Source organism: Corvus moneduloides, chromosome 3, assembly GCF_009650955.1.
Source record: "Corvus moneduloides isolate bCorMon1 chromosome 3, bCorMon1.pri, whole genome shotgun sequence".
Classification (NCBI taxonomy): Eukaryota; Metazoa; Chordata; class Aves; order Passeriformes; family Corvidae; genus Corvus; species Corvus moneduloides.
In genome coordinates this window covers 75,158,375-75,185,249 of record NC_045478.1, presented here as the reverse complement: position 1 = coordinate 75,185,249, position 26,875 = coordinate 75,158,375, and the positions used below count along the sequence as shown (strand labels likewise).

At 38.0% G+C, this 26,875-nt stretch overlaps 1 protein-coding gene across 6 annotated transcripts in view; it reads left to right on the top strand.

The window, feature by feature from the left end:
* Positions 1-20,224, top strand: part of MTR (5-methyltetrahydrofolate-homocysteine methyltransferase) — a 50,893-nt gene extending 30,669 nt beyond the window's left edge. For all 6 annotated transcript variants that reach the window (XM_032102228.1, XM_032102229.1, XM_032102234.1 and 3 more), the window contains 13 exons: positions 27-134; positions 3,767-3,867; positions 5,832-5,899; positions 6,752-6,872; positions 9,761-9,842; positions 10,612-10,710; positions 11,454-11,529; positions 12,694-12,849; positions 13,561-13,757; positions 16,809-17,009; positions 17,726-17,918; positions 18,650-18,762; positions 18,895-20,224. In XM_032102228.1, the coding sequence (XP_031958119.1) occupies positions 27-134; positions 3,767-3,867; positions 5,832-5,899; positions 6,752-6,872; positions 9,761-9,842; positions 10,612-10,710; positions 11,454-11,529; positions 12,694-12,849; positions 13,561-13,757; positions 16,809-17,009; positions 17,726-17,918; positions 18,650-18,762; positions 18,895-18,987 (1,608 nt within the window). In that variant the 3' untranslated portion in view covers positions 18,988-20,224. The remainder of the gene's footprint in view (positions 1-26; positions 135-3,766; positions 3,868-5,831; positions 5,900-6,751; positions 6,873-9,760; positions 9,843-10,611; positions 10,711-11,453; positions 11,530-12,693; positions 12,850-13,560; positions 13,758-16,808; positions 17,010-17,725; positions 17,919-18,649; positions 18,763-18,894) is intronic.
* Positions 20,225-26,875: the final 6,651 nt, after the last annotated feature.

Sequence of the window (26,875 nt, the reverse complement as noted above, 5' to 3'; positions counted from 1 at the left end):
TTCTGCCACCACCTTTATCTGTGCAGGTGATAAAGTCTGCTCGAGTTATGAAGAAGGCAGTTGGCCACCTTATTCCCTATATGGAAAAAGAAAGAGAGGAAAGGAGAGCCAAGCAAGGCAGCACAGAAGAAGAGGCAAGATACAGTCCTTTGTGCTGTAATTCTTTTGTAGAATGCTATGACAAATATAGGAATTATTTGTTGCTATTTACATTTATGCTGCAGACTTGATGCAGTCATATGGAAACTGACAATCTCAGGATAATTTGAAGTAGGTTTGAAATTCATAAAGTGCAGATTTTGTGGAACACTGTTTGGTGTGTGCCCAAGCTGTTGTCACAGTTTCCTGAATGATGCCAATAAGCCTGTGGAGGCCCTTTATACCAATGTTACTCATTTCTTGTATTTTTACAGGCATTTAATTCTAGTGTTACTTATTCCTGGTATTTCTAACTTTATGGCAGATTTTGCCACTTGCTTCTAATTCTTCTGCCCTTGGTGAACTCTGTAATTTTCTTTCTCATGTTCAAAGCCTGTCACCATTTCTTCTTCATTTAACTCTTCCCTTCTCCATAGACCTGGTCATTCTTCCAGCTAAACAAACCAATTTCTTCCTTCCTTTTTCTCCATAGATTGTGATTTAAGACCTCTTGTTATGATAGAATAGTATGTTCATTGCATGTGTAGCCATGACCAAAATGCAGGGGAGAAGACAATAGGGTCTGAATATAGTTGTCCTCTCATATGTGTATTTTTCCTCCAGCTTCTGAAAACTACTTTTTATCTAATATATCAAATATATATATTTTAAGATAATCAATGACATTCATATCCTTGTGGGCCTCTTGTTTACAACATTTTCTGATTCACAGCCAACAGCTGGTGGGGTAGTTTTATCAACTACCTGTGAATATACTTGAAGTAATTGCTTCCAAATTTGGTAAATGGTCTATGTGATAGCACCATTAGAAAATGAAGATATATGTCCCTTGTTTCTCCAAACTGACAAGATTCTATTCAGTAGAAAAGATGGTTCAGATGAATTGGATAGAATCCCATTTTAAATGTTCTTTTCTGCAGTTTCCTACTACGTTTATAATGTGATAGGTGCTTGCAGTTTTGGTTGTTAAATATTTTTCATCTTCTGTTGTCTTTGACTATCAAATTTAGGTTTGATGTGTCTTTACATTTTAGTCCTATGGAATCTTACCTTGTCTTCATGAGTTTTCAGAGACAATAGCTATGATCAGAATCTGTTATTTAACACACACATAAAAGAAAGAATAGCAGAATTTCTCTGAACTGTGATAATTGTGTATTTCCTTTGGCTTCCCTTCTGTGGGTTTTCTAATGGTTCCTAATACTTTCCTTGAAATCTTCTTACATTGTATCTTTGTATTTGTTGTGCATCTGTTGTGTGATTGTCCAGCATAAACGTAACAAATACAGCAAAAAATTTGGAAAAATGGCCTGATAATTAAACCTGACTGATCTTAATGAAAGAAGGAGAATGCCTAGTCTCTTCTCCCATGCTCTTTCTGGATGTGAAGGTGTCTTCTCTCACGTTTCTCAAGCGAATCTGTTTTCTGGCTGTTACAAATCACCTTTCCCTTTGTCGTCTCTCTCCAGTTTGTGCTGTACTCTTTTAATTCAGATGACAGTGCTGGTATTTGGCACCCTCTGTTTTGTTCTGATACTGTTTGAAGTCATTTAAAATCAATACCCCATCGATTCCATGAGTGGTGAATTAGGATCTTCTGTGAATGCTCTGGCACATTCTCTGGCTAAAAAGAAGTGAAGTGGGATTTGAGAGGTTCTAAAAAAGATAACAAACATTCTGAGAGAGTGAGTGAGATGTTCTGTGTGGCTGAGGAGAGCAGGAGGGAAAAGGCAGGGCTTCTGTCATCCTGCTTTCTCTACCTTCTGCTGGGCAAGGGAGGTAGTGTCTTCCTCTTACAAAGATGTGTCACTGTATAGAGAATCAATGAAAGAGAGAAAACAGTGGCATCTATTCCCTAAGTACGTTGACTTGAAGGAAAATGATTTGCAAACTCTGGTAACTGATCTGTCTGATGTTACCCAGGCCATTGTACCCTCCAGGACAGTTTTAGTCACAGACTGCCAGGAAATGCAAAGCATTGATAGTTACATTTGAGGATAAATGGCTGTGGCTGTGGATCTGTATCAAGATGAAAAACAAAGAAGGCCTTTGGATGTATGCCCAGAACTTGAGGACCTCCTTGCTTAAGACAATTGAAACAAGTGTGCCTTAAATAGAGTTTGTTTAAAGTGGTATGTGCTATGGCCCATATTGTTTGCTACCCTGCACAGATTTTTCTTCTTCTTATGTGCAAATCCAAAATTTTTTTGGTATAAATCACTCATTAAATCATCGGTAATTATTAGGTATGAGTAGGTATGATACCTAATGTGGGGCAGCATGTTTTGTTCTTCTCCCAGTCCTTGATTAATCTCTTTTCTCTTGCATTCCAGCAGTATATTTCCAGCTGCAAATTCTTCTGTTGGTGTACTGAGATGGCTGACTTACAGACCTCCATTTTGCTTCCTCTGTTTTCTGGCCTTCTATAAAACAGAAGCACTGGGGAGATATTAGATTTTAGTAAACAGCAGCATTGGTGGGGATCCAGGGATTTTATTCAACAAATGTGTTAGAACCACAGGAAATACTAATATCACTCTTGGTAATATATAGAGGTTTTTTTAACCCATAATATTGCAACTGCAAAAGCAGTGTGGGTTCATGAAGTAGAGACCTACTCTATATGTCCAGAAATATTACATGCTTCATAGGAAGGATTCAGTCATCCAGTTCTGCCATGTGTGAAGGAGATGAGATACCGTCTGGAAAAATATTTTATAGTTTTGTGTAGAATATGCTCAGGTTTCCACTTTATTTAAATTCTGTGCAGTTCATGTAGTTGCTTACTGGCATCTGATGCTGCAGCAACTCAGACATACTACTGTTATAGCCTGGAGCTGTTCCAAATGACGGCAGTGATTATACAACTACAAAGGTATTGCCAAGTCCTGTGTCCTGGTGGGGAGCTGCTGTGGGAAGTTCCACTGTTGTGCTGCTGGCAGCACCTTTGTCAAGCTGACTGCTGTCTAGCCTAGGACCTGGTTGTGACAGAACAGCTTCCTTTCTTCAAGGGGATCCTTCTTCAGCCTGTTTGTTCAGCTAGGGTGGTCTGAAGTTGCCTGATTACTGCGCTGAAAACTCCCTTGTTATTTGTGTTGCATAAAAATGAGCCTCTTCTGCTTTTGCTAGTTCTTCTAATTTTCCTTCTAAGTTTGCTAATTTCCCGTTCTTCTCAGCCTTGCATCAAAAGATTGATCGTGATGCACAAACAGACATGTAATTATAAGTATTCATACCCTTTTGTTCTAAATATTTAATCTCTTCGTTGGCGAGGTGTATATTTGGAGCAGAAATACCTTAGGAGTTCAGTTATTGCACTGCAAAAAATGCTATCCATATCTGAAATTGTTTTAACTGCTGTTTTATTTTTTCACACACAGATTTTTGAATAACATCCATGCATTTTGTAAGAATAATTCAAGTTTCTGTTACCTGGATCTTTTGAGATAATTTTTAATATTTACTGTATTATCTGTACTACTCTTTGCAGTTACTTGTACTATAGTAGAAGTCTGGGTCATGGATTGGTATTGCACTGTTGAAGGATGTGTTCAAACATACCAAGGCTTATGAGTAATTTAACTCTTGTTATTTCTTCAACTTCTAGGATCCTTACCAGGGTACAATAGTACTGGCAACTGTGAAGGGAGATGTACATGATATCGGCAAGAACATTGTGGGAGTTGTTCTGGGCTGCAACAATTTCAGGTGAAGAGACTGACATTAGGTAGCTGGGAACACAGCTGTAGAAGGGTTGGTAATTATTAGTACCTCTCTTTAGCTGCAGCTGTGGTGATAACAGAGGTGGGCGTTTCTTAGGAATTATCCTCTGTTCCCCAAGCTGTGATTGGGAATACAGATCATAGCAGCTATTACTTGATGGGGAGGCAAGAGGGAGTATTACCTCCTCCTTTAATATTGTTTTTCCTGATAAATTGGCGTCTGAGGTGAATCTGCAGTTTAACATCACTTGGAACATAGATGAGAATATAAATTTTTGTATTTGTTTTATATCAGTTAAATATGTTAAGTATGATGTTTTAAACATAAAATGTCTGAAGAAATCAGATATGACAATTGCAGTAGGCAGTACTATGTGTGGGTTTTGTTGGGAAAAAATGAAGTCTCGTAAGATTCAAATGAATCCTGTGTGTTTTTCACGTTGTTTGTTGACTATGAGGTTTTAAAAACTTGCTGAGGTGTGCTTTGTTAAATAAGAGGTGATATTGACATTCTGTTTCTGAACTGAAAAAGTTAGAACTTCAAGAAAAGCCAGGTCCTTCATGGACATGCAGAAGGGTTGGCAACAGTGTTAGAATGAATGGTCATGTTTCCATCAGTGCCCTTTTCAAGGGTCTGTCACACGTTGTGCAAAGCTGAATTGGTTTTGGAGCTCTGTCTTACTGTTCATTCCTTTAGTTCAGTTTTGACTTTGGGTTGTCATTTGCTCTAAAAAGAGCCAAAATTATCCCTTTATTTTAAAGCACAAAATGTTGAAGTCAGTAGCAGTGCTGTGTATATGCAATATATTTCATGTAATTTCCTCTTGAAATTATGTTGATTGGATTCAGGCTTTCTTGAGCTTTATTTAGACTTACTGAAAGGAAGCCATAATGTTCTCTGTCACCATGAGTGAGGCTGAGTGAAATCAGCAGGCTGGGGTGGTTTACTTGAAAAAATAGAAACCCTGGCAATGGCTAGGGTTAATAGGAATAATGAGGGAAGTTCAGTGTCCCATTTCATAAAATGTATGCTTTAATAAGGCAAACAAGCTTGATGTGAATCATCTTATATTCCTGATATAAGGTATGATGTCCACAAAATATTTTTGTTATCCAGATAACTTCAGAAATGCTACTGCTGTTGGTAGCTTGGTAGGCGGCTAAGCACCACACAGCCACTCACTTCCACCCAGCCAGCCTCAGTGGGGTGGGGAAAGATGAAAGGAAGAAAGAAAGCAAGAAAAATTGTGGGTGGAGAAAAGTGTTTAATAACTGAAGGAGAAGTGGAAGAAGAGGGAAAGAAAGAAAGAAAAAACAAGTGGTACAAAGGCAATCCCCTTGCCACCTCCCATGAGACTGGTGCCTAGCCAGTTCCTGAGCAAAATATGGCTAACCCCTCTAAGCCCCTTCCTCTTCCCTTTTATTGCTGAGCTTGACTTCATGTGCCATGGAATATTTCTTTGGTTAGTATGGATCATCTGCCTGGTTGTGTCTACTCACAATCTATTCCTTGGGGGACTAGAGTGAGAAACAAAAAAGGCCTTGATGCTGTGAAAGCATTGCTCATCAATAGTTAAACTTTAGTTTAGCAGCATTGTTTTGGCCACAGATCTAAAACACAGCACCATACTGGCTGCCATGAAGAAAATTAACTCATCTCAGCCAGACTTAGTACAATCCAAAAATTTATTTAAAAATAGAAGCCCCTCTTACACTTGAATTTTCTTAATTATTATGCCATCTGGAACTCTTACTGAAAATTTTACCAGACCCAGAGGTATTTCCTGTATAAAAATTCCCAAAAGCAGTCTTAAGAGAAACAAACAAAAATCTCAATCTTAACTTCAATTTTTAGGTCAGTTATTTACAGCAAGAGGAATGTATTTGCCATGTAGCAGAAATTTGATTTGTTATTTGAAGGATCTTATGTCATCTCCTTTCTTTCCACAGAGTTATTGATTTAGGAGTCATGACTCCATGTGATAAGATATTAAGAGCTGCTGTTGAGAACAGAGCAGGTATAGAGATTTCATTAGTACTTCTGAATTGTTTGATTTTTAAATCACACTTACATTTTTTAATTGCTGCTTATTGCATTCCTATGCTGTCTATGATTTGATCAGATTATCTTCAGAGAAGTCAGAATTTCTACTTTAACCATATTAATTTTTTAGCATTTGACACTTCTGTGAAACTTAGCCTGAGGAACTGAAACCCTATATTAAAAGGAGAACTCTAAGAGAGATGTTGTAGTATTTGTTTTACAGATGGATAAATGGAGGCTTGAAAAGTCTAAGTAATTTCTTGTTGGATCTTAAATCAGTAAAAGAACTTGGCATACGGCCTGCCAGATCAGTGAGTGTGAAATCAGGAATGAATTGTTCTAATAAATAATGAACTTTCTGAAACAAATTACAGTTGCTTTGGAACAGTCTGCTGCATCTTGGAAAAGATGAATTGTGTGGAACATAGGTGATGAAAGCATTTGCTGTTTCTAAGAGCACAACTTATAATTATTTTGTCTTATTTCCCTCCTCAGTACTGAACTTCTGAGACTTGGAGCTTGCTAATCAAAAGTACTGTTTATTTATTGCTGAAACTAGAGCAGTAGGTGTTCAGCAACTGTGAAGACCGAGAAATATCTTAAACTGGGGATTTGGAATTACTGTCATTCTTGGAAAGCTTTCACTTTCTAATTGGGTCAAACCTCCCTTCTAGACTAGTGACTACCCTGCTTTTTATCTCATTCTTTTCTATCTGATGCATGAAGCTATCTGATGTTTGAAATAAACTTTTCTGTACTGATTTCTGTGTCTTTCTAGTGGATTGGCTAAAAGTTTTGTGCATGTGTGTTTGTAAATTTGCAATAGATATAATTGGCCTGTCTGGTCTCATCACCCCATCTTTGGATGAGATGATTTTTGTCGCCAAGGAAATGGAGAGATTGGCAATAAAGATTCCTTTGCTCATTGGAGGAGCAACTACTTCTAAGTAAGATACCTCAGTTGGGAAGATGGGCGGCTTATACGCAAACAGTGTTAACTAGTGAAAAAGAAAATTTATAGCTATTTCTTTCTCCCTTTCTCTCATTTTTCCTCTACCCACATACTGATATATATTCACCCTCAGATTTAGTGTTATTTCTTGTTTCAGAAGTCCTAGATTATAGAGGTAAAATGTAGTTAGTACATAACAAATAATGGACATCTTAAACATTTAATTTGTACAAGTGTATATTATATGTGGAAATACGGTTTTTTCTAAAAGTTTGTGCACATATGTGTATGAATATAGTTCTGTTCTTCTAAGGGGTTGAATGATCTATTTTCATTCACCAAAGTATTCTAAAAATGCAGGATTTTGAGACTAGAAATGGCCATGTTGACATCAGGGAGCTGTTATCTTTAAGGAAGTTACTGTATTTTCCTGGATCATGGTTCACTGTGTTGAGCCTCCAGTGCTGCTCAAGCAGGCTGGTAGCGGATAAAGCCGTGCTGCTTGCCTTGAAGTACTCATCATGTTGATTTTGATAGACTGAGCTGTTGAGATCTTGTCCTCTCAGATCTGTTCAAATGAAATAATACAGCTGCTGTGATTTCCTGAAGACCATGTTGACAGCTCACTGACAGCTAGTATTAGCATTACCACAGATGTGTTCTGGGCATGTATAAGAGTCGTGGATAAAGCTTTGCTGACTGGTTTGTGTACAATATACTTGAGGAGGTGACAGCTCAGAAGACTGCAGAGGTCATTTTCTGTGTAACTAGAAGCTGTGAGCAGTGTTGCTTTCTTTATCAGAGCAACATATATTGTATTCTGTATTTGGGCTTTAACAAATCATCTCATAATTTGACAGACAGCGGAAAGTAGGATCACTACCTGTCATTATTATTCCTGCAAGTATAATACAGGGTTCACTGTATCCCTTTTCTCCTTTTCCATATGAGCCTCTTCCTATTGCTTTGGTATAGAGAACAAACATAGAGGGATTTTTCTTATTTAAAAAAAAAAATTGGAGAGTGGAGGGAAGGCTTTATTCTAAATGGGAGTCTTAGGAAAGCATTTCTTCACATCTCAGTGTTTTCACCCAGGGCGTTGTGGCCTAGTAATTGATGTCAAATAACCAGCATAAAATAATTTTGCAGAATTTATTCACAGAGAGGAATGTAGCTAATAGGGAAGCAGCGCTAGTTTTATCCGTGAATATGGAAATTACTGAAGACTATACGTATAATTTTGAGTATAAAAATTATGATTTTATTCATGTGAACTGTATATAAATATATACTTTACATATGCCCAGATACAATACAGTGTCTATAAAATATATGTCCACAAGGTACTCTTTATGGAAGATTGGATTCTTAATGTATATTTAATATTACTTTCCCAGTCTTAAATTTAACCTCCTGTGTGTATTCTTAAAGGTCGCATATATGTCAGAGGTTGCTAGTGAAGAACCATCTGCATTTTTTGCACTGTAATAAATTGCCATTGTTATTTGGAATAAGGAGACCCTGAGTATTTGGAAGAGTGTATAGTGAGGTTAGTTTGAAAGAGAGAGAGGCTGGATTTAGTCTCCAGAATCCACATAATAGAGTTTTTTCATAATTTACAGTAATGATGATTTTTGCATTCTTACTATGTTACTTTGGTAAATTCAGGTGCTGAGAAATAATAGTAAGATTCTCACTGTCCTAAAATTTACTTAAAGAAATACAAAAATTAGCATGTAGTGGTTGATACAGTGCCATTTTAGGACCATGCCTTCTTTTGTTTCCTTTGTCTGTTCCTATCAAAATAGAAAATATACCTTTTTGTAAAAAATAGAGCTGCCAAGATCAAAAATGCAACTCCTAGAAGCAAATTCAGGAGATGCTGGACAGTTGTTTACACAGCTGTGTTTTACAGTCATGAGTAAACCTCCGTGTCCAAGTGCTTTAAATATTTGACAGAACCTGAAGAAAAAGGTGATCTTACCTTTGTTATGGAAGATTGCTTCCTAGGCTCTGATTTAAGTTCAATTTTAGAAATGTTGTTTGACCTTAGCATAGAAGAAAGCAAACTATAAGGCCTATAAGGTCTTTGTTCCTACACTTGCTTGCAGAGTTTTGGTGGGACTCTGAGCAGAGCTCATTCTTGCATCACTGGAAATGGTTAGCAGTGTTGCTTTCTTTGTCAGAGTAGCACATATTATAGCAGACCTATTAGAGTCCATATTTTGTGGCTTCAGCAGCTAGTCTCATAATTTGACAGACTGTGAAGAGAAGGATCTGTCCTGATTCCACCTGTAGTTACAATGCAAAGTTTACTGCATTTTCAAGGTGCAAGTTTGCAATATTTATTGACCACTGGCAGAATTCTTTCTTCAGCTGTAGAGAGGACTCATACCTCTGATTTTGAGAAATGGAATAATCATCACTGAATTAGGTTAATACTAATCCACAGACCTAAAAATTAGCATGTGGGAGGGAAAAATGTAAGATGAGGAAAAAGGATTAAAGAAATTGTTAGTTCTTGGTAGGCTTAGTTTGGAATAGTCTTACTGAAGTTTTCTAAGACTTGAAACTAATGAGTTGCTGATTTTCATTCAGTTGGTAAGACATTGAGGGAATGTGTGTTGGCACATTATTTATGAAGTGTTCTGATACTCTTTGAAGGGAAGTGTTTATATACCTGTTATTAAAATCTGTGTTTAATGATTCATGCATAGCAGATGGATGAATGAACTACTTCTTTTGAAGTTCTGGTCTATGCATTAAGTCAGGATTTATTTCACTGTCTGCTTTTTTTTGTTGGTGGGTTGTTTGGGTTTTCTTGGTTTTGTTGGTTTTTTGTTTTAGTTGTGAAATGCTCACTCTTTTTCTTTTTCATTGAAGAACACACACAGCTGTTAAAATTGCCCCACGATATAGTGCACCTGTAGTTCATGTCCTGGACGCATCGAAGAGTGTTGTGGTTGTAAGTTCTAAATTATAGTTTCTTGTCCATGCAAAGATATATGCCCTGTTTTTCTGTTGTGCCTTTCATCCTTTCCTCTAAGGCTTAATGTTGTGGCAGAAAATTAAAGGGGAGCATCAGAGACAAGTATGTAAATTACACTTGCTTCAACTGTTTTGTGCTGCCACGTGGTTCTCATCTGGCTTGTCACAGTTATGGTCGCTGGGTACTTACTTTCATTTAAATGCCCATTACTGTAGTGAGGGTGACATTCACTGAGTCCTTGACTGTAGTTTTGTAGTGAAGACTGATAGAGTTATATGTGAACTGCTATTCTGGCTAAGTTGGATATATTTTTGAAGTTAGATGGATAGCAACATTAGTACTCAGAAACGTGTGGCTGGAGTTTTTTGGGATGGATTCTCTTTCAGAGAAATGGGTGGTCTTAGCTGGCAAATACCTGGTGGTAAAGAGTAGGCCAAGCTGTGTGTTGCTTCTGTGACTATTTAATCTCTGAAGTTTTGGAGTCTTCTTCGCTCAGGTCTTTCCAGAGCCAGACTTGGCTCTGCCAATGTTACCTGTGTCGTAGGGCTGAGATATCAGTAATAATTGTAATCTAAACACGGATAGTTTGAATAGTTTGAATGTAAATTGAAGATTATTGGTAAGGCTTAGTTTAGTGTTTCCAAGAGAGGCCAAAAGACAGGTTGCCTAGTCTGAAATTCGCTTTGTCCTTACTGTAGTGTGTTACAGTATGTACTTAGTGCTTTCTCCTTCCTGTGTTTTTCAGTGCTCCCAGCTCTTAGACGATAGTATAAAGGATGATTTCTTTGAAGAAATATTAGAGGAATATGAAGAAATTAGACAAGAACACTATGAGTCTCTCAAGGTACAAATGTAATTGATTATCTTCTTGTTTGAAGTGGTTGGCAGTTGCCTTGTTACTCTTGCTGTTCAGCTCCTTATGAAGACCTTCAGATATATTTGTTTTGATTTTAAACTTGCAGTAAAATGGATTGAAAACTTTCAGAAGTGCTTATGAAATCAAATTTTCTAGCCTGTTAGACCTTCTTCATGAATCTTAACACATGCTTGGCAAATTCTTGATTGTCCGCAGTGGCTAATCAGTGGTATCTAGGACCTCCATGGAGCTGGCAGTCATGTCATCTTAAATCAACCTGTGCTCTCCTGGAGCAGTAGCTGGATTTGCTTCCGCTGGGGCAATGAAAAGGGTGCTGGTTGCTTTTGCTGCTACTGAGCCATGCTCTATTGAGAATTTTAAACCACCATGCTTTCCCAATGTCTTAGTCTTGTTTAGGTGAGGCATCAGAGCAGTAGGAGAATATCTTTCTGTACCTATATTTTGAAGTAATAAAGGAAGTTCCAGTGTAGTTCAGAGGAACCAGAAATCTTGTAGGCCAGTTTTATTAGAATTATACAGGCAAAAATAATGATCTGCTTGTGATGTAATCTTACTTTACACTTGGGAACTGGGAGTTGTTGAGACTGAAATTATCTGTTGTCAGATTTGTCCTGAAGGGTATTTTGAGTAAAACTTTACCATGAAGTCAACAGTTACAGTTTACGTATCTGAAAGATGGCATTCTGAAATTAACCTTTATGTCTATGTAGGAAAGAAGATACTTGTCTCTTCAGCAAGCTAGAAGAAAAGGTTTCCATAATAACTGGTTATCAGGCCATGTACCAGGTCAGCTATATGTTTGTGGTTGCTGTGCCTGTATTTTATTTTGTGTATTTATTGTAGATACATTTTTAATTAAATTATGCTTTAAACTTCAGAATATAGCAGTGTAACAGCTTAAGTAAATTGGTATCTGTCTCAACAGAGATTTTTTTTGCATTAATTTTAACGTTCTCTTTCTGCTTTTTTACAGCTCATTTAAAAAATAAATTAATATTTAATAAAAACAACTGAAAAAAAAATCCCAAAACAATGTGTTACCCATAACAACATATAATCAAAGAAAACTCTAATGGTGGCTTTTGCAAAATAGTGTCTGCCTGGCTCATTACATTGCACACCTTACTGTACCATATTTGGGGAACACATGCTGTGACATGGCATTTTTAGCAAATTCCTCCTTATAGTTTTTCCTACCCTTCTGCCATCAGTTTTTGTACTGGTTTTGTTTTTTTTTTTTTTCTTTTAAATTGGACTAGAATATAAACAGCATTTGAGAAGAAGTTGCATCCTGCAGTGATGCTAGCGCTGCTTTCTGTTGTTTCATTTACAAGACTCAATAAGATGCTAATTTTCAATAGCTTATCTTAATGTGTTACAAAGTATTGACCAGCCAAAACAAGCGCAAAGCTTGTGGCTTTACACAGATCCATCTTGCTTTCTCACTTGTGTGTGAGCATTTAAACATGTGGGGTGGCTGAAAAAGTTCTTAGAAATTGCATGTAAATTTACAGAAACATTCTGCACTGTCATAGGACATAACATGTCTGTGTATAGAAAGGAATTTGTAAGTATGAAATGTATATGCCCATGAAGTGTGTGAGGTATTGGTAAGTTGTGTACGTTCTTTTGGTCTTGTGTCTTGGCCAATATTCTGGCCAATGAAATAAGTTCCAACAGCTAAAAACTATCGATTTACGAGGAAGAACAAAAGGCCTTAAATTTTCTATTTAAACTTTATATGCCTTTTATGCTTTTTTGTTGTTGTTACATTGTATCTGGGGAGTATGGTGTGACTTGGGAACACTGTGACAATGAGAATTCTAGGAAAATTAGTTTGGAAGAGGTCATTTGCAGGGGTGGAGGCAGCTGAATGTCAGTTATGTTGCAAATGTTAAAGCAATTTTAAATTATTTTTGTCATGTCGGACTGTACTTCTGATTCCTGCAGTTAAACCAAAATTCATCGGCACAAAAGTCTTTGAAGATTATGACCTGAAGCGGCTGGTAGAGTACATTGACTGGAAGCCCTTCTTTGATGTCTGGCAACTTAGGGGAAAGTATCCCAACCGGAGTTTCCCTAAGATCTTTAGTGATAAAACTGTAGGTGGGTATTGAAATTGCATTTACTTCATATAACTAACCCTAACAGGCCCAGTGTGCTGCAGTAAGATTTCAAATGTTTTGAAATACATAGGATTAATACAAATACATTCAAAGAACGTCACTGAAATAATTTGTTCAAAGCAATGCTTAGTGAACCAACTGTTGCCATGTGAGGCTGAAAAATAAGTGCAGAAAAATGCTCAGTCATCTTATTTAGCATTCACCTGCCAAAGCACAGGGAGGTATTTTATTGACAGAAAATGGCAGCAGAGCGCTTAATATATCTGTGTTCCTGTTGTTGGTGAAGGTGGCAGGAGAGCTCTGTCCCCTTTTGAAGCTATTCAGTAGGCTTTGAAATACATGATGAAAATGCAAGGGTGACATTGAAAGCAGTGCTCTGGGTCTGCTGCACTGTGGTAATGTAGGTGCACACACCGGGTCTCTTGCTTATTTTGTTTTGTGTTCTCTGCCTCTACTAGAATGGTGCTGTCTGAAACATTTTGTACTTTGTTTGGGGTTTTTTTCTCTAAGGTATATGTTGTTACTGCCCTATGATCACTCTGCTATCTTTGCTGTAGCTAACAGATCATTGCAGTCATTGGACAATTATGTGAAAAATGAATCAATCTTCAAACAATTCTTAAACCTGTTCAGCCAATTATGAAAACATGCCTTTTCTAAGGCAATTTCTTTTTTCTTTTGTTTTTAATAGGTGAAGAAGCTAAGAGGGTTTATAATGATGCTCAAGATCTACTGAAAACATTGATTAATGAAAAGAAATTACAAGCCAGAGGCGTGGTTGGGTTCTGGCCAGCTCGAAGTGTTCAAGATGATATCCACTTGTATGCTGTAGAAGAGGCAGTGGGATCTTCAGAACCAATAGCAAAATTTTATGGATTGAGGCAACAGGTACAGTGACAGCACACTTCCTAAGTGACTGTTTTTCCCCCTGAATAGCAGGAATGTAATAGAAGTGCCCTATTAAAACTGTAGAAAATGGTTGTTGTAATCGTTCTGCAGTCGTTGTCTTGTCATTTCTTTCAGTAATAACAAGATCCTGTTAGTGATGAGCCAGGTCTTTGTATTGTAGTATTTGTAGTATTTTGCATTATAATAATTGTACAAAATGCTTTGTAGGTTTGACATCTTGAGATATTACATGCATTTTCTGTCTCAATTTTAAGATGTCCTAAAGCAATTCACTATATAAATTAATCACATGAATCTTGTGTTGCTAAATTAGAACCCAATGAACCTTTGTTCTCTTAATATCTCTGGATTCTACTGTAGATGAAAAATTCTGCTTGAATATGTTAATGCTTAAACCCAGTTAGAATTTAAAAAACCTGGAAAATAAAGCTCAATGGAGATAATTGTTTTTGATAGTCTTAATTTTTTTGTAAAATTCACAATATGAAGAGGCCATTTAAATTAGTTGGCAGCTAACTTTGATGGAGAGAATCGTACTTACCTAGATTTGCATTTAATTTGGTAGATTGAACTTTCAATATATTCTGCCTCTCTTTTTTCCCTATCCTGATTTGGCTTCTCCATAGCTCGCATATTCAGAGTCGTCAAATGTGGGCAGAAAAAAAAAATATAACTACCTAAATTTCTGGAGTACAGTACTCTGTGAGAACAGTCATGTGCCAGCATTGCAGAACTGCACTAAGAAATATGTGGCTCTTAAGTATATCTGTTGCAGTTCCTGAGGTGGATCTAGTGTATCTTGACAACCCATGGCAGATGTTTATGTAAGATGCTCTCAACAAGCGCACAGGCACGGATGTTTCAGAGACTTATGGCTTAGTTAAGCATTTTGATACCCCATGTAAATCAACTTCACTACTTTCTTTTCCTGGCTTTTTGCCAGGATTCTCCCAAGGAAAATACCTCATTTGATGTTGTTCTTGTAATGCTTTTTATTATTGGAATACTGTTATTTTCCTTAGTCTTTTTTACCTTGTAAATCCCAATTATTCAGGCTTCTCTCATAGGTTAAGGTCATGAAAATCTGTGCATACTGCTCTTCTAGACTCTGTGTATTTTAGCTGCATCTCTTGCATCCTGGTGTATATAGTAACTCGGCAGAGTCTTCTTCAGCAGAGCAAAGTAGAAGAGAATAATTATTTTCTCTTTCTCATATAAAATACTCCTTTCAGTACACAGAGTTCTCTCCGTGACATTGACACTAATTAAGGAGGTGAAATAAATCTAAAAGTTAGAAATGCATGGAATATTTTCCTTAACTCTAATAATTACAAAAGAACCTTAAAATTAACAGAAATTTCACCTGAGGGGATAACGGATGTTTCTTTAGTTTTATGGTACTTTCTGTAACCTTGCAGGTTAATAGACAATTTTTCTTTGTTTTTCAGGGGTGGGAGTATTTTATTTGCTTTTAAGATGCAGTTGGGGATCGGTGAAAAGCATTGCTAAAATATTGTCATAGGATTAAAAAAATGAATCTTCAGCTAAGTGATAGCCACTAAATAACTTTCCTCTCTCTGTAAGTTGATCTGCAAGAGCTGTGCCACCTCTTAAATAGCAATCATGCTTCCACAAGTAATATACTGATATGATTCAAGATTTCTTTTTGGGTGCTCAGTCACCTCTTTCTGTTACCTTTTTCCAATTTTGGAAAAGGAGCCAATGAGCAGTTTAATTCCCTATATCACGGAATCAGTTTGGAAAAGACCTCTAAGATTATTGAGTCCAACCTGTGATTGAATAACCCCATGTCAACTAGACCGTGGCACTGAGTGCCATGTCCAGTCTTTCCTCAAATACCTCCAGGGATAGTGACTGCAGCACCTCCTTGGGCAGTCTATTCCAGTATGTAATTACACTTTCTGTGAAGAAATTCCTCCAAATATCCAACCTAAACCTCCCCTAGCACAGATTAAGACTGTGTCCTCTTGTTCTGTCAGTTTTTATCTGGGAGAAATGACCAGCCCCCACCTGGCTGCAGCCTCTGTTCAGGTAGCTGTAGAGAGCAATAAGGTCTCGCGTCAGCCTCATTTTCCCCAGCTCCCTCAGCCACTTCTCATAGGATGAGTGCTCCAGACCCATCACCAGCTTCACTGCCCTTCTCTGGACTTGCTCCAGCACCTCAGTGTTCTTCCTCAGTTGGGGGTCCTGAAACTAAACACAGTATTTGAAGTGCAGCCTCACCAGTACTGCGTGCAGGGGAAGAAGCACTTCCCTGGTCCTGTTGGCCACACTGTTTCTGATACAGGCCAAGGTGCCATTGGCCTGCTTGGCCACCTGGGCACCCTGCTGGTTCGTGTTCAGCTGGGTATTGACCAGCGCCTCCAGGACCTTTTCCTTTGGGCCACTTCCCTTTGCATAAACCTGCTTGAACTTTGTTTAGGATTCAACTTTTCGGTTGTGATAGATAACGTTTTGTTGGTGTGTGATTAGTAAAAACTGCATCCTGGGCACTGTTTTGTCTGGTTCACTGAGCACATAGTTTGTAGCATAAGAACATCGGAGTGTTTATAAACTCAAACCATTCTACCGTGGGAGTTGCTGAAGAATTGTTCAGTTTGCACATCAGCCGTCAGTTTTGTTTACAAATGTGGAATCTATTAGGGGTAGAGATGAAATATTCCTCCTCTTACCCAGTGGTTGGCACAAGGGTATTCCTTACTTTGTAGCAATTTGTTTGCAATATAAGTCGTTAAAACTCAGTAACTGTAAATAGAAGCAAAATGTATGTTCAGTGCTGCATCTCTCCTCTTTGGGGTTTTGTTGTCCAAATACCCTCAGAGTAAGAGAGGTGGTTTTCTTCTAATTTAACTATAGGAAAGCTACCATGGCTCAAAGACTACTGAGGTGTTTGTCAGAAGTGCCCTAAGCCCTTTACTCTTAAAAATACTGGTCTTTAGCTTAATAGTGCACTTAATACTAATGTATTTTAAAATGTTCTGATTTATTGCATTGATTTCATTACTTTAGGCTGAAAAGGACTCTGCCTGCACAGATCCATATTACTGCCTCTCTGACTTCATAGCACCACTGGATTCTGGCATTCGTGACTACTTAGGCCTGTTTGCTGTGGCCTGCTTTGGTGTAGATGATTTATGCAATGAATTTAGGAAACAGGATGATGAATACAACATCATAATGGTGAAGGCTCTCGGTGATCGGTTAGCAGAGGTATGAGGTTTTATCATGTGTTTCCTGGCAACTTTCAGCAAACTTAGAGCCACTTTGAGCCAATGCAAGTGGGGGTAGCTCTAGCTGTGGATTTCAAGCTATAGCAGGGTTTCAGAAATTATTATTATTATTATTATTATTATATTATGATGATTATTATTATTATCTGAAGATATTTACTGAAGTGGGAATTTTTTCTGAAGGACAACTAGTGCTGGCAAAATCATGTAAGCTGCAGGAGCAGTTCAGAAAAGCTGTTGCTCACTTTGAGCTAGAGGAAAGGCCCTCTGCTAAAAGGAGCAGCAGCACATGCTCCTAGTATCTGAGCCTAGCATGGAGGCAAGAATGATGTGGCCTTCCATAGCTAGACCAGGGTGAGACACCCAGATAGTCAAGACCTCATGACCTCAGTGCTATTAATGATGGGTCACTACCATAGGTTAATGAGCTTTGTCTTTTTGGGCTACTTGTCCACATCTTTACCTCTTTAAAGCAGGACAATCAAGAAACCACTCTCTGCTAATAAGAGAAGTAACTAAGGTACTTGAATTAGCAAAATAAGTGTTGCATATGAATTTTAATTCTTTCAAGTGTCTCACCTATGTTAAGAGCTCTCTTGAAAATGGGAATGCAAGAAGGTGTTTATCATTGTTTGTTTTAATCAAAGAGCTATTGCATCAGTAAAACAGAAAAAAATCTTTTCACTCTATTCCAAGGCATTTGCTGAGGAGCTCCATGAAAGGGTTCGAAGGGAATTCTGGGCTTACAGTAGTAGTGAGCAGCTGGATCTCTCTGGCCTACGCAAAATTAAATATGAGGGAATTCGCCCTGCCCCTGGATATCCCAGCCAGCCTGACCATACAGAAAAACTCACCATGTGGAAACTTGCAAACATTGAGGAGACAACAGGTAACTCTGCTTTACTAAGTTTCTTAAACTGTTTTTATGTGAAGTCAAAACTCCAACAAAAGAACAAATCGGGTGGTGCAGAACTACATAAAATACTGAACTGAAGTACTTCTGGGAATTGCTATCTTCCCCTTTTTATTGCCATTTTTATTTTGCCCCATTCAAGGAAGAATTTGCAAAACACTGCCAGGGCTTATGGTGGAGGAGTTGTGTCCCTAATTAGCAGATTCCATGCCAACAGGGTTTTGCTGCACAGAGAAAATGTCTGGCATCCTCATGGTTGTAAGAAAACATTCCAGATAGAAACAGAATAAAAAACTATTCAGCAGTGTATTTCCTGGTCCACAGGAACCTTAAGATGGTAATTCTTAAAAAGGGATTAATTCCATTTGTTTTCCTCTGATATTTTACATGTCAGATGTTTCACTGCTACTTCCACAATTCCAAAAACACCTTCCCGTGCTTCAAAACCTCATTTGCCAAAATGTCCAAGCTTTTTCCTTCAAACTGCACAGTTACTCTACAGTAATTGTAATGAAAGTCTGCAGTGTGTTTAAAGCTCTGTGGGTTTTCTTAATGGTTAACAAGTGAAAAAAGGGTTTGTTTTTAGTTCATCCGAAAGCATCAAGATTTTTTTGGGTTTGCTCGAAGCTGCCTAACAAAAAAAAAGGTTCTGAATTTGTCCTTATTTTCAGTTCAGAGAATAAGAAAATTCTCATTCTTTTTTCCAGGAATTGGTCTAACAGAATCACTAGCAATGATTCCTGCTTCTGCAGTTTCTGGCCTCTACTTTTCCAGTCCCAATTCCAAATATTTTGCTGTTGGCAAGATATGTAAAGATCAGGTAACTTATACTATCCATTTTAATAGTGTTAGCACATTCAAAATCATCTTATGAGCAGATGTCTCAAAGATTTTGTAAATACTTAAAGCTGGAATTTCAAAATCTTCATCACATTTTGTGGTCCCTTTGCAGGTTGAAGATTATGCACTGAGAAAAAATTTGTCTGTGGCAGAGGTGGAGAAGTGGCTAGAACCCATTTTGGGATATGACTCTGAACAACTGTGATATTTGTGGGTGAACTTCTTTTTTTTGATGGTCCATTTGCCGGAAGGATCAAGAAAATTCTTCCCACTGGAAACAGCTTTCTTCCATCCACCCCAATAACTTGTCTGATTGTCTTAAATTAAAGGAACTTAGTATTTCAAATCAGATATGCCCGGTGCCCTTGGCTTGGGACCATGAATGTTTGTTTCTCAGTCACAGCAGCATACTTTTATTTATTTTTATTTTGTGCACAAAGACACTAGCAGAGAAGCTAGGTGTAGGGTGAGATGGGGAAACTGCAAAGCTTTCCTGTTCTGTGGAAGATTTTGAAATCGGGGGCAAGAATTTCTGTCCCATGGCTGTGGATATGCATAGAACACAGTTTGACTTCTGTGATTTTAGTGTGTTTTGGCAAGTCCAGGGACAGAAATACGATGTGATTTTTCTGCAAAGTCACAGAAAGTTTTGTACTGAGTGATCAAGAACAACTGAAGTAGAACAGATCTCCTTTCTAAAAATCATCTGCTCAGTGTTTAGTCTTGTGCTTGGGAAACACACATTGTTCTCAATGGTAGAACTATCAGCATAATAGAGTCTTCTGGAGAAGTATCAGAGGTCTGTATTGTGAAGTGGGATGAGCCCATGGAGTTGTCTGCTTCATGCTTCCTCTTCGTTTCAGCAAGTCACAATCTGTCTATTCTGTATAAAGGGTACTGGCACTTCCTACCTTACAGTTAATGTTGTGAGGCTTAATTCATACATAAACAATCATTTGTATGTTAAAATTATGAGAGCAGCATATTTGCTACTATAGACAGCCAGAAAGCTTGGAACTGACTTTTACAAACTTTTTAACCTTCTAGAAAACTGGATTTTAAAAGCAACTAGTGCTGCATGTGTACCAGTTAATATTGTAGACATATTCTTCAGATTTAACTCAGTGTGCTAATTGTTCATAGCTTTCAATAATTTCTGAAAAGTGCCTCAAGTATTATTTAAATACTAATTTAGTAAAATATTATGACAGAAACCCCTCATTTTTTTGGTCTCTAATTGTAAACAAAATATCAATATTGTAAGGAAGTTGTTCTTTTAATAGTTTATTGCAATCTATTACTAGCGATGTAATTTTTGTAATGTCTTCATCTGACTTTATGCTAAAAGACTCATCTTGTATCAACAGTTTAATAAAGATGGTGTTATGCTATTAGAATCCTTCAAATGGCAACAATAAAATGTGTGCAATAATCTGAACAGATAATGTCAAAAGTAATTTGTGCTTGTACCATGAACCTGAAATTACAAAAGCTGCTATGGGATTTTTAAAGTAGTTGCATGTGTTCTTAACTGAATCTTTTAGAATGGCTCATCCTTAATGACTTACAAAAATAATTTCTAAATGGACCTCCCCTCCCCCAGCCTCCTTCCATGTCAGGGACTTGTGACATGTCCTTGCTGAGTAGCTGATTCTTGTAGTGGGAATGGTTTCTCAGTAGAACACTCATTTAGACTGCCAAAAATACAGTAAAATATTCTTAATATAAAAGATTATTTGTTTCTGAAACATGTAGCCTGTGAAAATTGAAATCCTCTATGCTTTGTTTTTGGTAATTGCACTTTTGCTAATTAATTTAATGCTTGGAATCTCTCCTCTCCGGCACTCTTCCATATTCTTACGTTTGGAAGCAGAGTGCCTTATTAGTCTGAAAATTTGATTGTGTGAGTGGAGTCAAAATTTGACTTGCTCAGCTTGGTTTGTTTATTGATTTATTTTCCTGGGATCAGTGGCAGCCAGTTCAGTGAGTACAACTGACAGCAGGAGGTTCCCACTGTCTAACAGTGGTGGTGTTACCTGGTGTACGAGCAGAGGGTTTCAAATGGTGTGCACTTGCTTTAGCCCTTCATACATGGCATCACACACTGAGAAGAATCTTCATGTTTGCCTGCAGAGCTTGTCATTGGGAGAATCTGTTTGGAATAGTTACTCCTTGTTTTTATGCAAATGTTTTTATCAAGGACAATTCCTTTAATACTTTGTTATTTTAAATTGTCAGTTGACACTTTGGATAAGACAAATTTTCATTCTTCTCTCCAGAACTAAGGTAAATTGCAAAGCAAAAGTGTCTCATAATTGTACTGGGTAAGGGTATTTTACTTGAAAGACCAACGACTTTAGAATGCATAAAATATTTTTTGCAGTGTTTTTCTAAGTACTGTTAACAAAGGTTCTAGATGTAAGAGATGGTGAAAAATTTAGAATGCTTTGTAAACAACTCTGGTTTAGTTCTTGTGCGTAATTTACTTTGGATACTGATTTTTTTCTTGTAAGTCAGACCAGCAGCCTGGAGATTAAGTTTTGAGGCACGTATATTTTATGACTGCCAGGAGGGAATACTACCCTTAAACCTTCCCTTTCATTATCAGGTCTGTTTCAGTGCTGCTTTTACTTCTGGGAAGAATCTAGTGCAGCTTATTTTGTCATGACGGTGCTATCAAGGTCAGGTCATTTCTCAAAAAACCCTCTTAAAATGCACTTTTTTTTTCCCCCTGCAAGTATTTGTGCATTTCTGTGAATCTTCTGCTTTCTTGTTCCACAATGTGAAAGTTATACACCCTTTCAGTTAATTTCTGCTTCTTAAAACATAAGTCATATCCAGAAAATGAGGGGAGAATAGGTAGAGGCCTTTGAGGGCCGTGCTTTTTAGAAAAGGATTTGTTTACTAGTAACTGTGACTGGGTTTCATAAGTTTCCCTTTTTAAATCTTTTGTCTGGTTTACCAGAGCATGCCTTGAAAAAGTGGATTCAGTGTCTTCAAATGAAGAGCAAGAAAAGAAATAACTTCTTTAATTAGTAGAGGAGGTGGTTTCCTTAGAGAAACAGCAGCACATGTTCTCAGTCGCTGGAGAAATGGATTCCTGTGCCCTCAATTTATCATGGCCTTGTCACAGCAAAGCTTGTTCAGCCCTGCTACAAAGTTGTTTCATTTGATTGTCAGGCTTCTGTAGGTGCCAGTTTTCAAATGAAGATGCACTGTGAACAGAATGCAAACATGTCCACCCTGCTTTCACACAGCATTTCTAAACTGCCCAGCTAAAGGCAGAACCGAAAAACCAGTGGAGTTCGCCCCCATGTTTGTTCTAATAATACCACTGTGGCTGAATATCCCGAGTTTCTGACCATGCCACATGCCTGATATAAATAGCTGTGCGAAGGGGACCTCAGCTGAGATTACCAAACTTGGCGTTTTGGGTTTGTGATTCAACTTCAGCCAGGATGGCAAAACCAAGCTGGTAATTATCCTTGCTGGTCTGAAGCTGCCTGACTGTGGAATGAAAGGCCTCGTTTTCTTCCTCACACCCTAAGACACCAGTGTGTCCTGTGCCTCCAGCTCCTGATCAGGCAAAGGGGAGTGATCCCAGGCCAGGGTGGGTGGTCTCTGCCATTCCTTCCTACAGAAAGAGCATGAAGTAAGTGGAGGCAGTGTGGAAACTCAAACTGAACCCCATATTGGTCCTTAGCTCATGGTCTTTCCTACCCATCTGTCAAACTGGCCTTCTCTTCCTGCTTTTCTCTCCAGCAGTCCTCCTCCTTAGCTGCATGTCAGGGTTCTCTGTGGGTTCTGCCAAAATGAAACTAGAAGTCTTTTTAAGAAGTTTCTTTTACATGTCTGAACAAGTTACTGTTCCAGAAAGAGAAGATCTTTCACCTGGCAAGCATTGGCAATATTAATAAATGGTGCTCAGAGCTCTGCCTATACGAGCCTTATACTGTGTATGTTAGTCATTCCTAAAAAACTAAGGAGAATGCTACATGATGTGTTAAACTATTCCCTGTGTTTTAACTGCGTCTTTAGTTGCATGGTGGTTTTCATCTAGATAGCAAAACCAAAATGGGTATTAATTGCATCCTTTGTCAGTGTGCTGTTTTAAGCTCACAATTAATAATAAGCTGATAATAAAACTAAATAAAGCTAATGTCATTTTCAACTGAAGTGTTTTAGTGGTATGAACTACTAAGAAGAAGTAAAGAATTTATCTGTGCCTTGCTGTTACAACAAATGCTTTTAAAATTCTTTAAGTAGCTGATAAATATTTTATGAAGCAAAATTTATCTTGACTGCAAACTCAGGTTACAAAATGCTAATAATTAGATTTGAAAGGCTTTATCACTGCTTTCTAGAAATAGCTGATAAAAATTATTTACAAGACTGGTAAGTCTGCTGCACTACCTGGAGAAATTTCTGTGCATGTACTACATGTAACAAAGAGTAGTGTGGGATTCACAGAGGGTAGCTTAATTGCAGAAGAACAGGCAGTTCTTCGGGGAAGAGCTGGAAGATTAAGAGTTATGGCAAACATAAGTCTCTTAAAACCCAGATATTCACAATGTTAGTAATTGCCGCAAATGAAAATAAAAACATTTCCCTTACGTATACATCAAAGTATAAGAAATGCAATTTGAGAATAATTTTTAAGGAGCTTTCATAAATCTAATGCATACTTGGGATTGATGAGTTGTATTTGCACGGTTAGAGGTGGGAGAAGGAGGAGGAAATAATAATTAGGTCGTGATCTTGTTCAAGGGTTAAATAAGAAGCTGTTGAAAAAAAGAGTATATCCCATGCATGACACCCTCACCCGCATTTTGAAGTTGTTGGATTCATTACTTGGTTGTTTCTGCAAGGATTTTCAGTGACACTGGCATTCCCTGGCTCTGGAAAAATATTGTGAGAAATGAAAATAAAATAGCCAGTTTTTTTCCACAGTTTTCAAGAGTTAAAACTCTGCATCAGCTCTGTATCTGTTCATGGGTGTCAGTGCAATTTTGACCCAAGAATTCATTCAGTCTAGCAGATAAAATAGCTCTGGGTGTGTAGGTGTAATGGATATTTTTCCCTTAGTCAAGGTGCTGAAAAGATTAGTTTTTCCTCTCTATGAGAGGAACATGCAACATCTGCTGGATGCTTTGTTCTTACTTTACTCTTTTATATACTTGGTCTGTACTTGTTTCCCATTCTCCAGCTTCACAATACAGCTATGGAGATGTGACTGAGAGTTCTCTAATGGCCTGTGAGTACCACATGTTTGTTTTTTTACTAAAAATACATATTATTTTTGGGTTTTGTTGAATTTCATCAAGGTTCTTGCCAAGGAGGTTCTTCCCAGGAAATGGACATCTTTATTCCTTTTAATCTGGCAATCAGTTGGAAATCTAGGTTGAGGTTCAGAAGTGGAAATATGAGGTCTAAAAAAGGTGCCAGTTCTCTGTGGTTGGTGGACTCCTTCTGCACTTGTGTTCCTGCTGTGACCTTGTGAGAACAAATGTGTTTGTATCTCTCCGTCGATTCGGGCAGTGGTGGGACGGCAAGTAAGGGAGATAAAACACTGCACTGTACAGCCAAAGGACTTATTTAGCAAACTGTTCTTTGGAGAAGCATCAGTACAGCGTGTGCTCCTGCCTGGGCAGGGCGTGTTTTCAACTGCTGCCTCAAGCTCGTCTGAACTCAGCTGCTTTTATTTCAGGAAGCCGCTACTCATGAGATCTTCCTGCTTTGCGAAGCACTGCACGAGGCCCTCTTTGCGTGATCGGTCATTTGTAATGGATGGCTTTGCAGTAATTTTCTGCTGTTACAGTTTTGGCCTGTTTAATCTTTCTGTAACCAGATAGATGGCTTTCTTCAGAATAATAATACAGTGCAAACAAACACATTGTTTCCCTAAGGCCCATAAGATAAGATTTTACTGTCAACACTTGACCGAACAACTTTAGTCATGTGGTCAAGGGTTTGCAACTTACGAAAGCATTACCTTGTTTGTGCTTTATTTAGGAAATAAATGTAAGCACTTGGGTTTATTGCTTTTACTTTCTTCCAAATAGTGTTCCTCACCTGTCAGGGCAGCTAAAGGAATAGAAGTTTTGATTCAGTTGTTATAGTACCAGATACACACATATGGTGAGACGTACTAAAGCAAGATGTTCAAAAGTTAACGTGATGTAAGAGTGTACAGGGTACTTACCTGGTATCATCTTGTCTCTAAAGATAAGCATTAGCTGAAGATGCTGTAAGAGTGGAGTCAGCAGTCAGCTAAGGGTATACAGGTATAAGGCTATAAGATTTTAGACTTTCAGGTGTTGGATGAGCAGTATTTCATTAGGCATTATATTGCATGTTTTGCCTCTTTCTGTGTCACCGTCTCCCACAACTGGAACCTGCTACTGCATCCAAATTCCTGGTTATTCCGCAAGAAGGGTTTGTCATGGATTTTGCTGAAGATTTTTATGTGCATTTGCAGGATTATTTTTCCAAAAGAGTTTAAAGCACCACACTGTAGATAAATGATTCAAGTTCTTGAACCGTAAAATACTTGTTTTTCCTCAAAAAGTCCCGAGGTACTGATGCATTTTTTATCACCTAGTGAACAGAATCAAATAGCCTGCATTTCCTCAAAGGTCCAAGTATGCTGGAGGAGGGAGCGAGTATCAGTGAAAGGACTATTCGTGGTACTGTTTTGTTCTGAGTTCTTGATCAACATTATCTGTCTGCTGTCATATTCATTGCTTAAGAGCTGAAGTGAGCTAGAACACCTCTTAGCAGGTTTTCTAGTGCTGATCCAGCTGCTATTAAAGTATTTGGAGAAATTACTACCTCTCCAAAGCACGAGTTTGATCAGTCCTAATGCATTAATCTGGAAAGAATATTTGGTGTTGAGTCCTGTCAAAAATACTTGAGGACTAACAGGATGTGCTGTTAAACCTCCTTCAGTGCTGAGCTTCATTGAAATAGATGGCTGGGACTATGAAAGTAATTTCCCATTCTGAAGCACTTACCTGAGAGAAAGTATCAAGCTGGGAATAAATGAACTTTCCAGTCCAGTGTGATTAATGGTGACTATCCATCTCAGGGATGCTTGAGGGAGATTGCCCAACAGGACCAGCAATGTGGGCATTGATTCTGTTCTGCACTCTGAGTGATGGAAGGTGTTAGGGTGCCTTGGTTCAGCAGGCAGAGATTCGCAAATGCTCCAAAAATGTTTTTTGTGTTTTCAAGCCTCTGATTTGTAAACAAATATTCTTTAATGAGAGTTTGAACTTCACAGTCTTTGATAGTCATGAATATACATTGTGCTAACTTACATACTGTTGGAGTTTCACTTGGCCATTTTTTAAAGAAGGGCTGCCTTTTAGTTAAACTTCCTCCTTAAATATATGTTTCATGTTGCATAATTCTACAAATATCAGGAAAATCACAGTACTGTCACATCTTTCATGCTGTTCATGCACACAAAGTGCTGAGCAAGGGCAAGGCAGCTGCTGCAGTATGGTTATTGCTAATCAATCTGAAGAAATTTGAGAATTTTATTGCAGTTTCTCTCCAGAACTGTCAGCATGAAGTATACAAAATCTCTTGCTTTTGTAGCTCAAATGAAGCCTGTAATGATGTGAAATTCTTAGTTATATAAGAGATCTTATCATGTGGTGTCTTGATCTGTCAGTAAAATATGCCTTGATTATAAGTAAACTGAGAGGGATTTTTCATTTCCTTATGGTACTTTTATGGTTCTATACTTCTGTGGAACTTTGTTTTTTATTCATCATTTTTCTGCTGCTGCTGCTGCTTCCAGTCTTGCCACTGGAGTTTTTGCTTGGCTTCTAGACCGTTACAATTCTCTTTCACTCGTGTATTTGCCAAGTATCTTGGATGTCTTAATATTTTCGTATCTTCTGTAGGAAATGCCACCATTCGCAAAGAGTCTGTGCCTTGCACCCAGCTTTATTTGTTGCTGGGAATCTTTCTAAGCCAACTGCCCACAGAGCTGACTGAGGAGCTGAGGGTGCTGGAAAATTAGGGAGACTGAGTAAGCGTGTGAATGATGTAAATGTTTATGACTGTGCAGTTGGGTTAAAGGG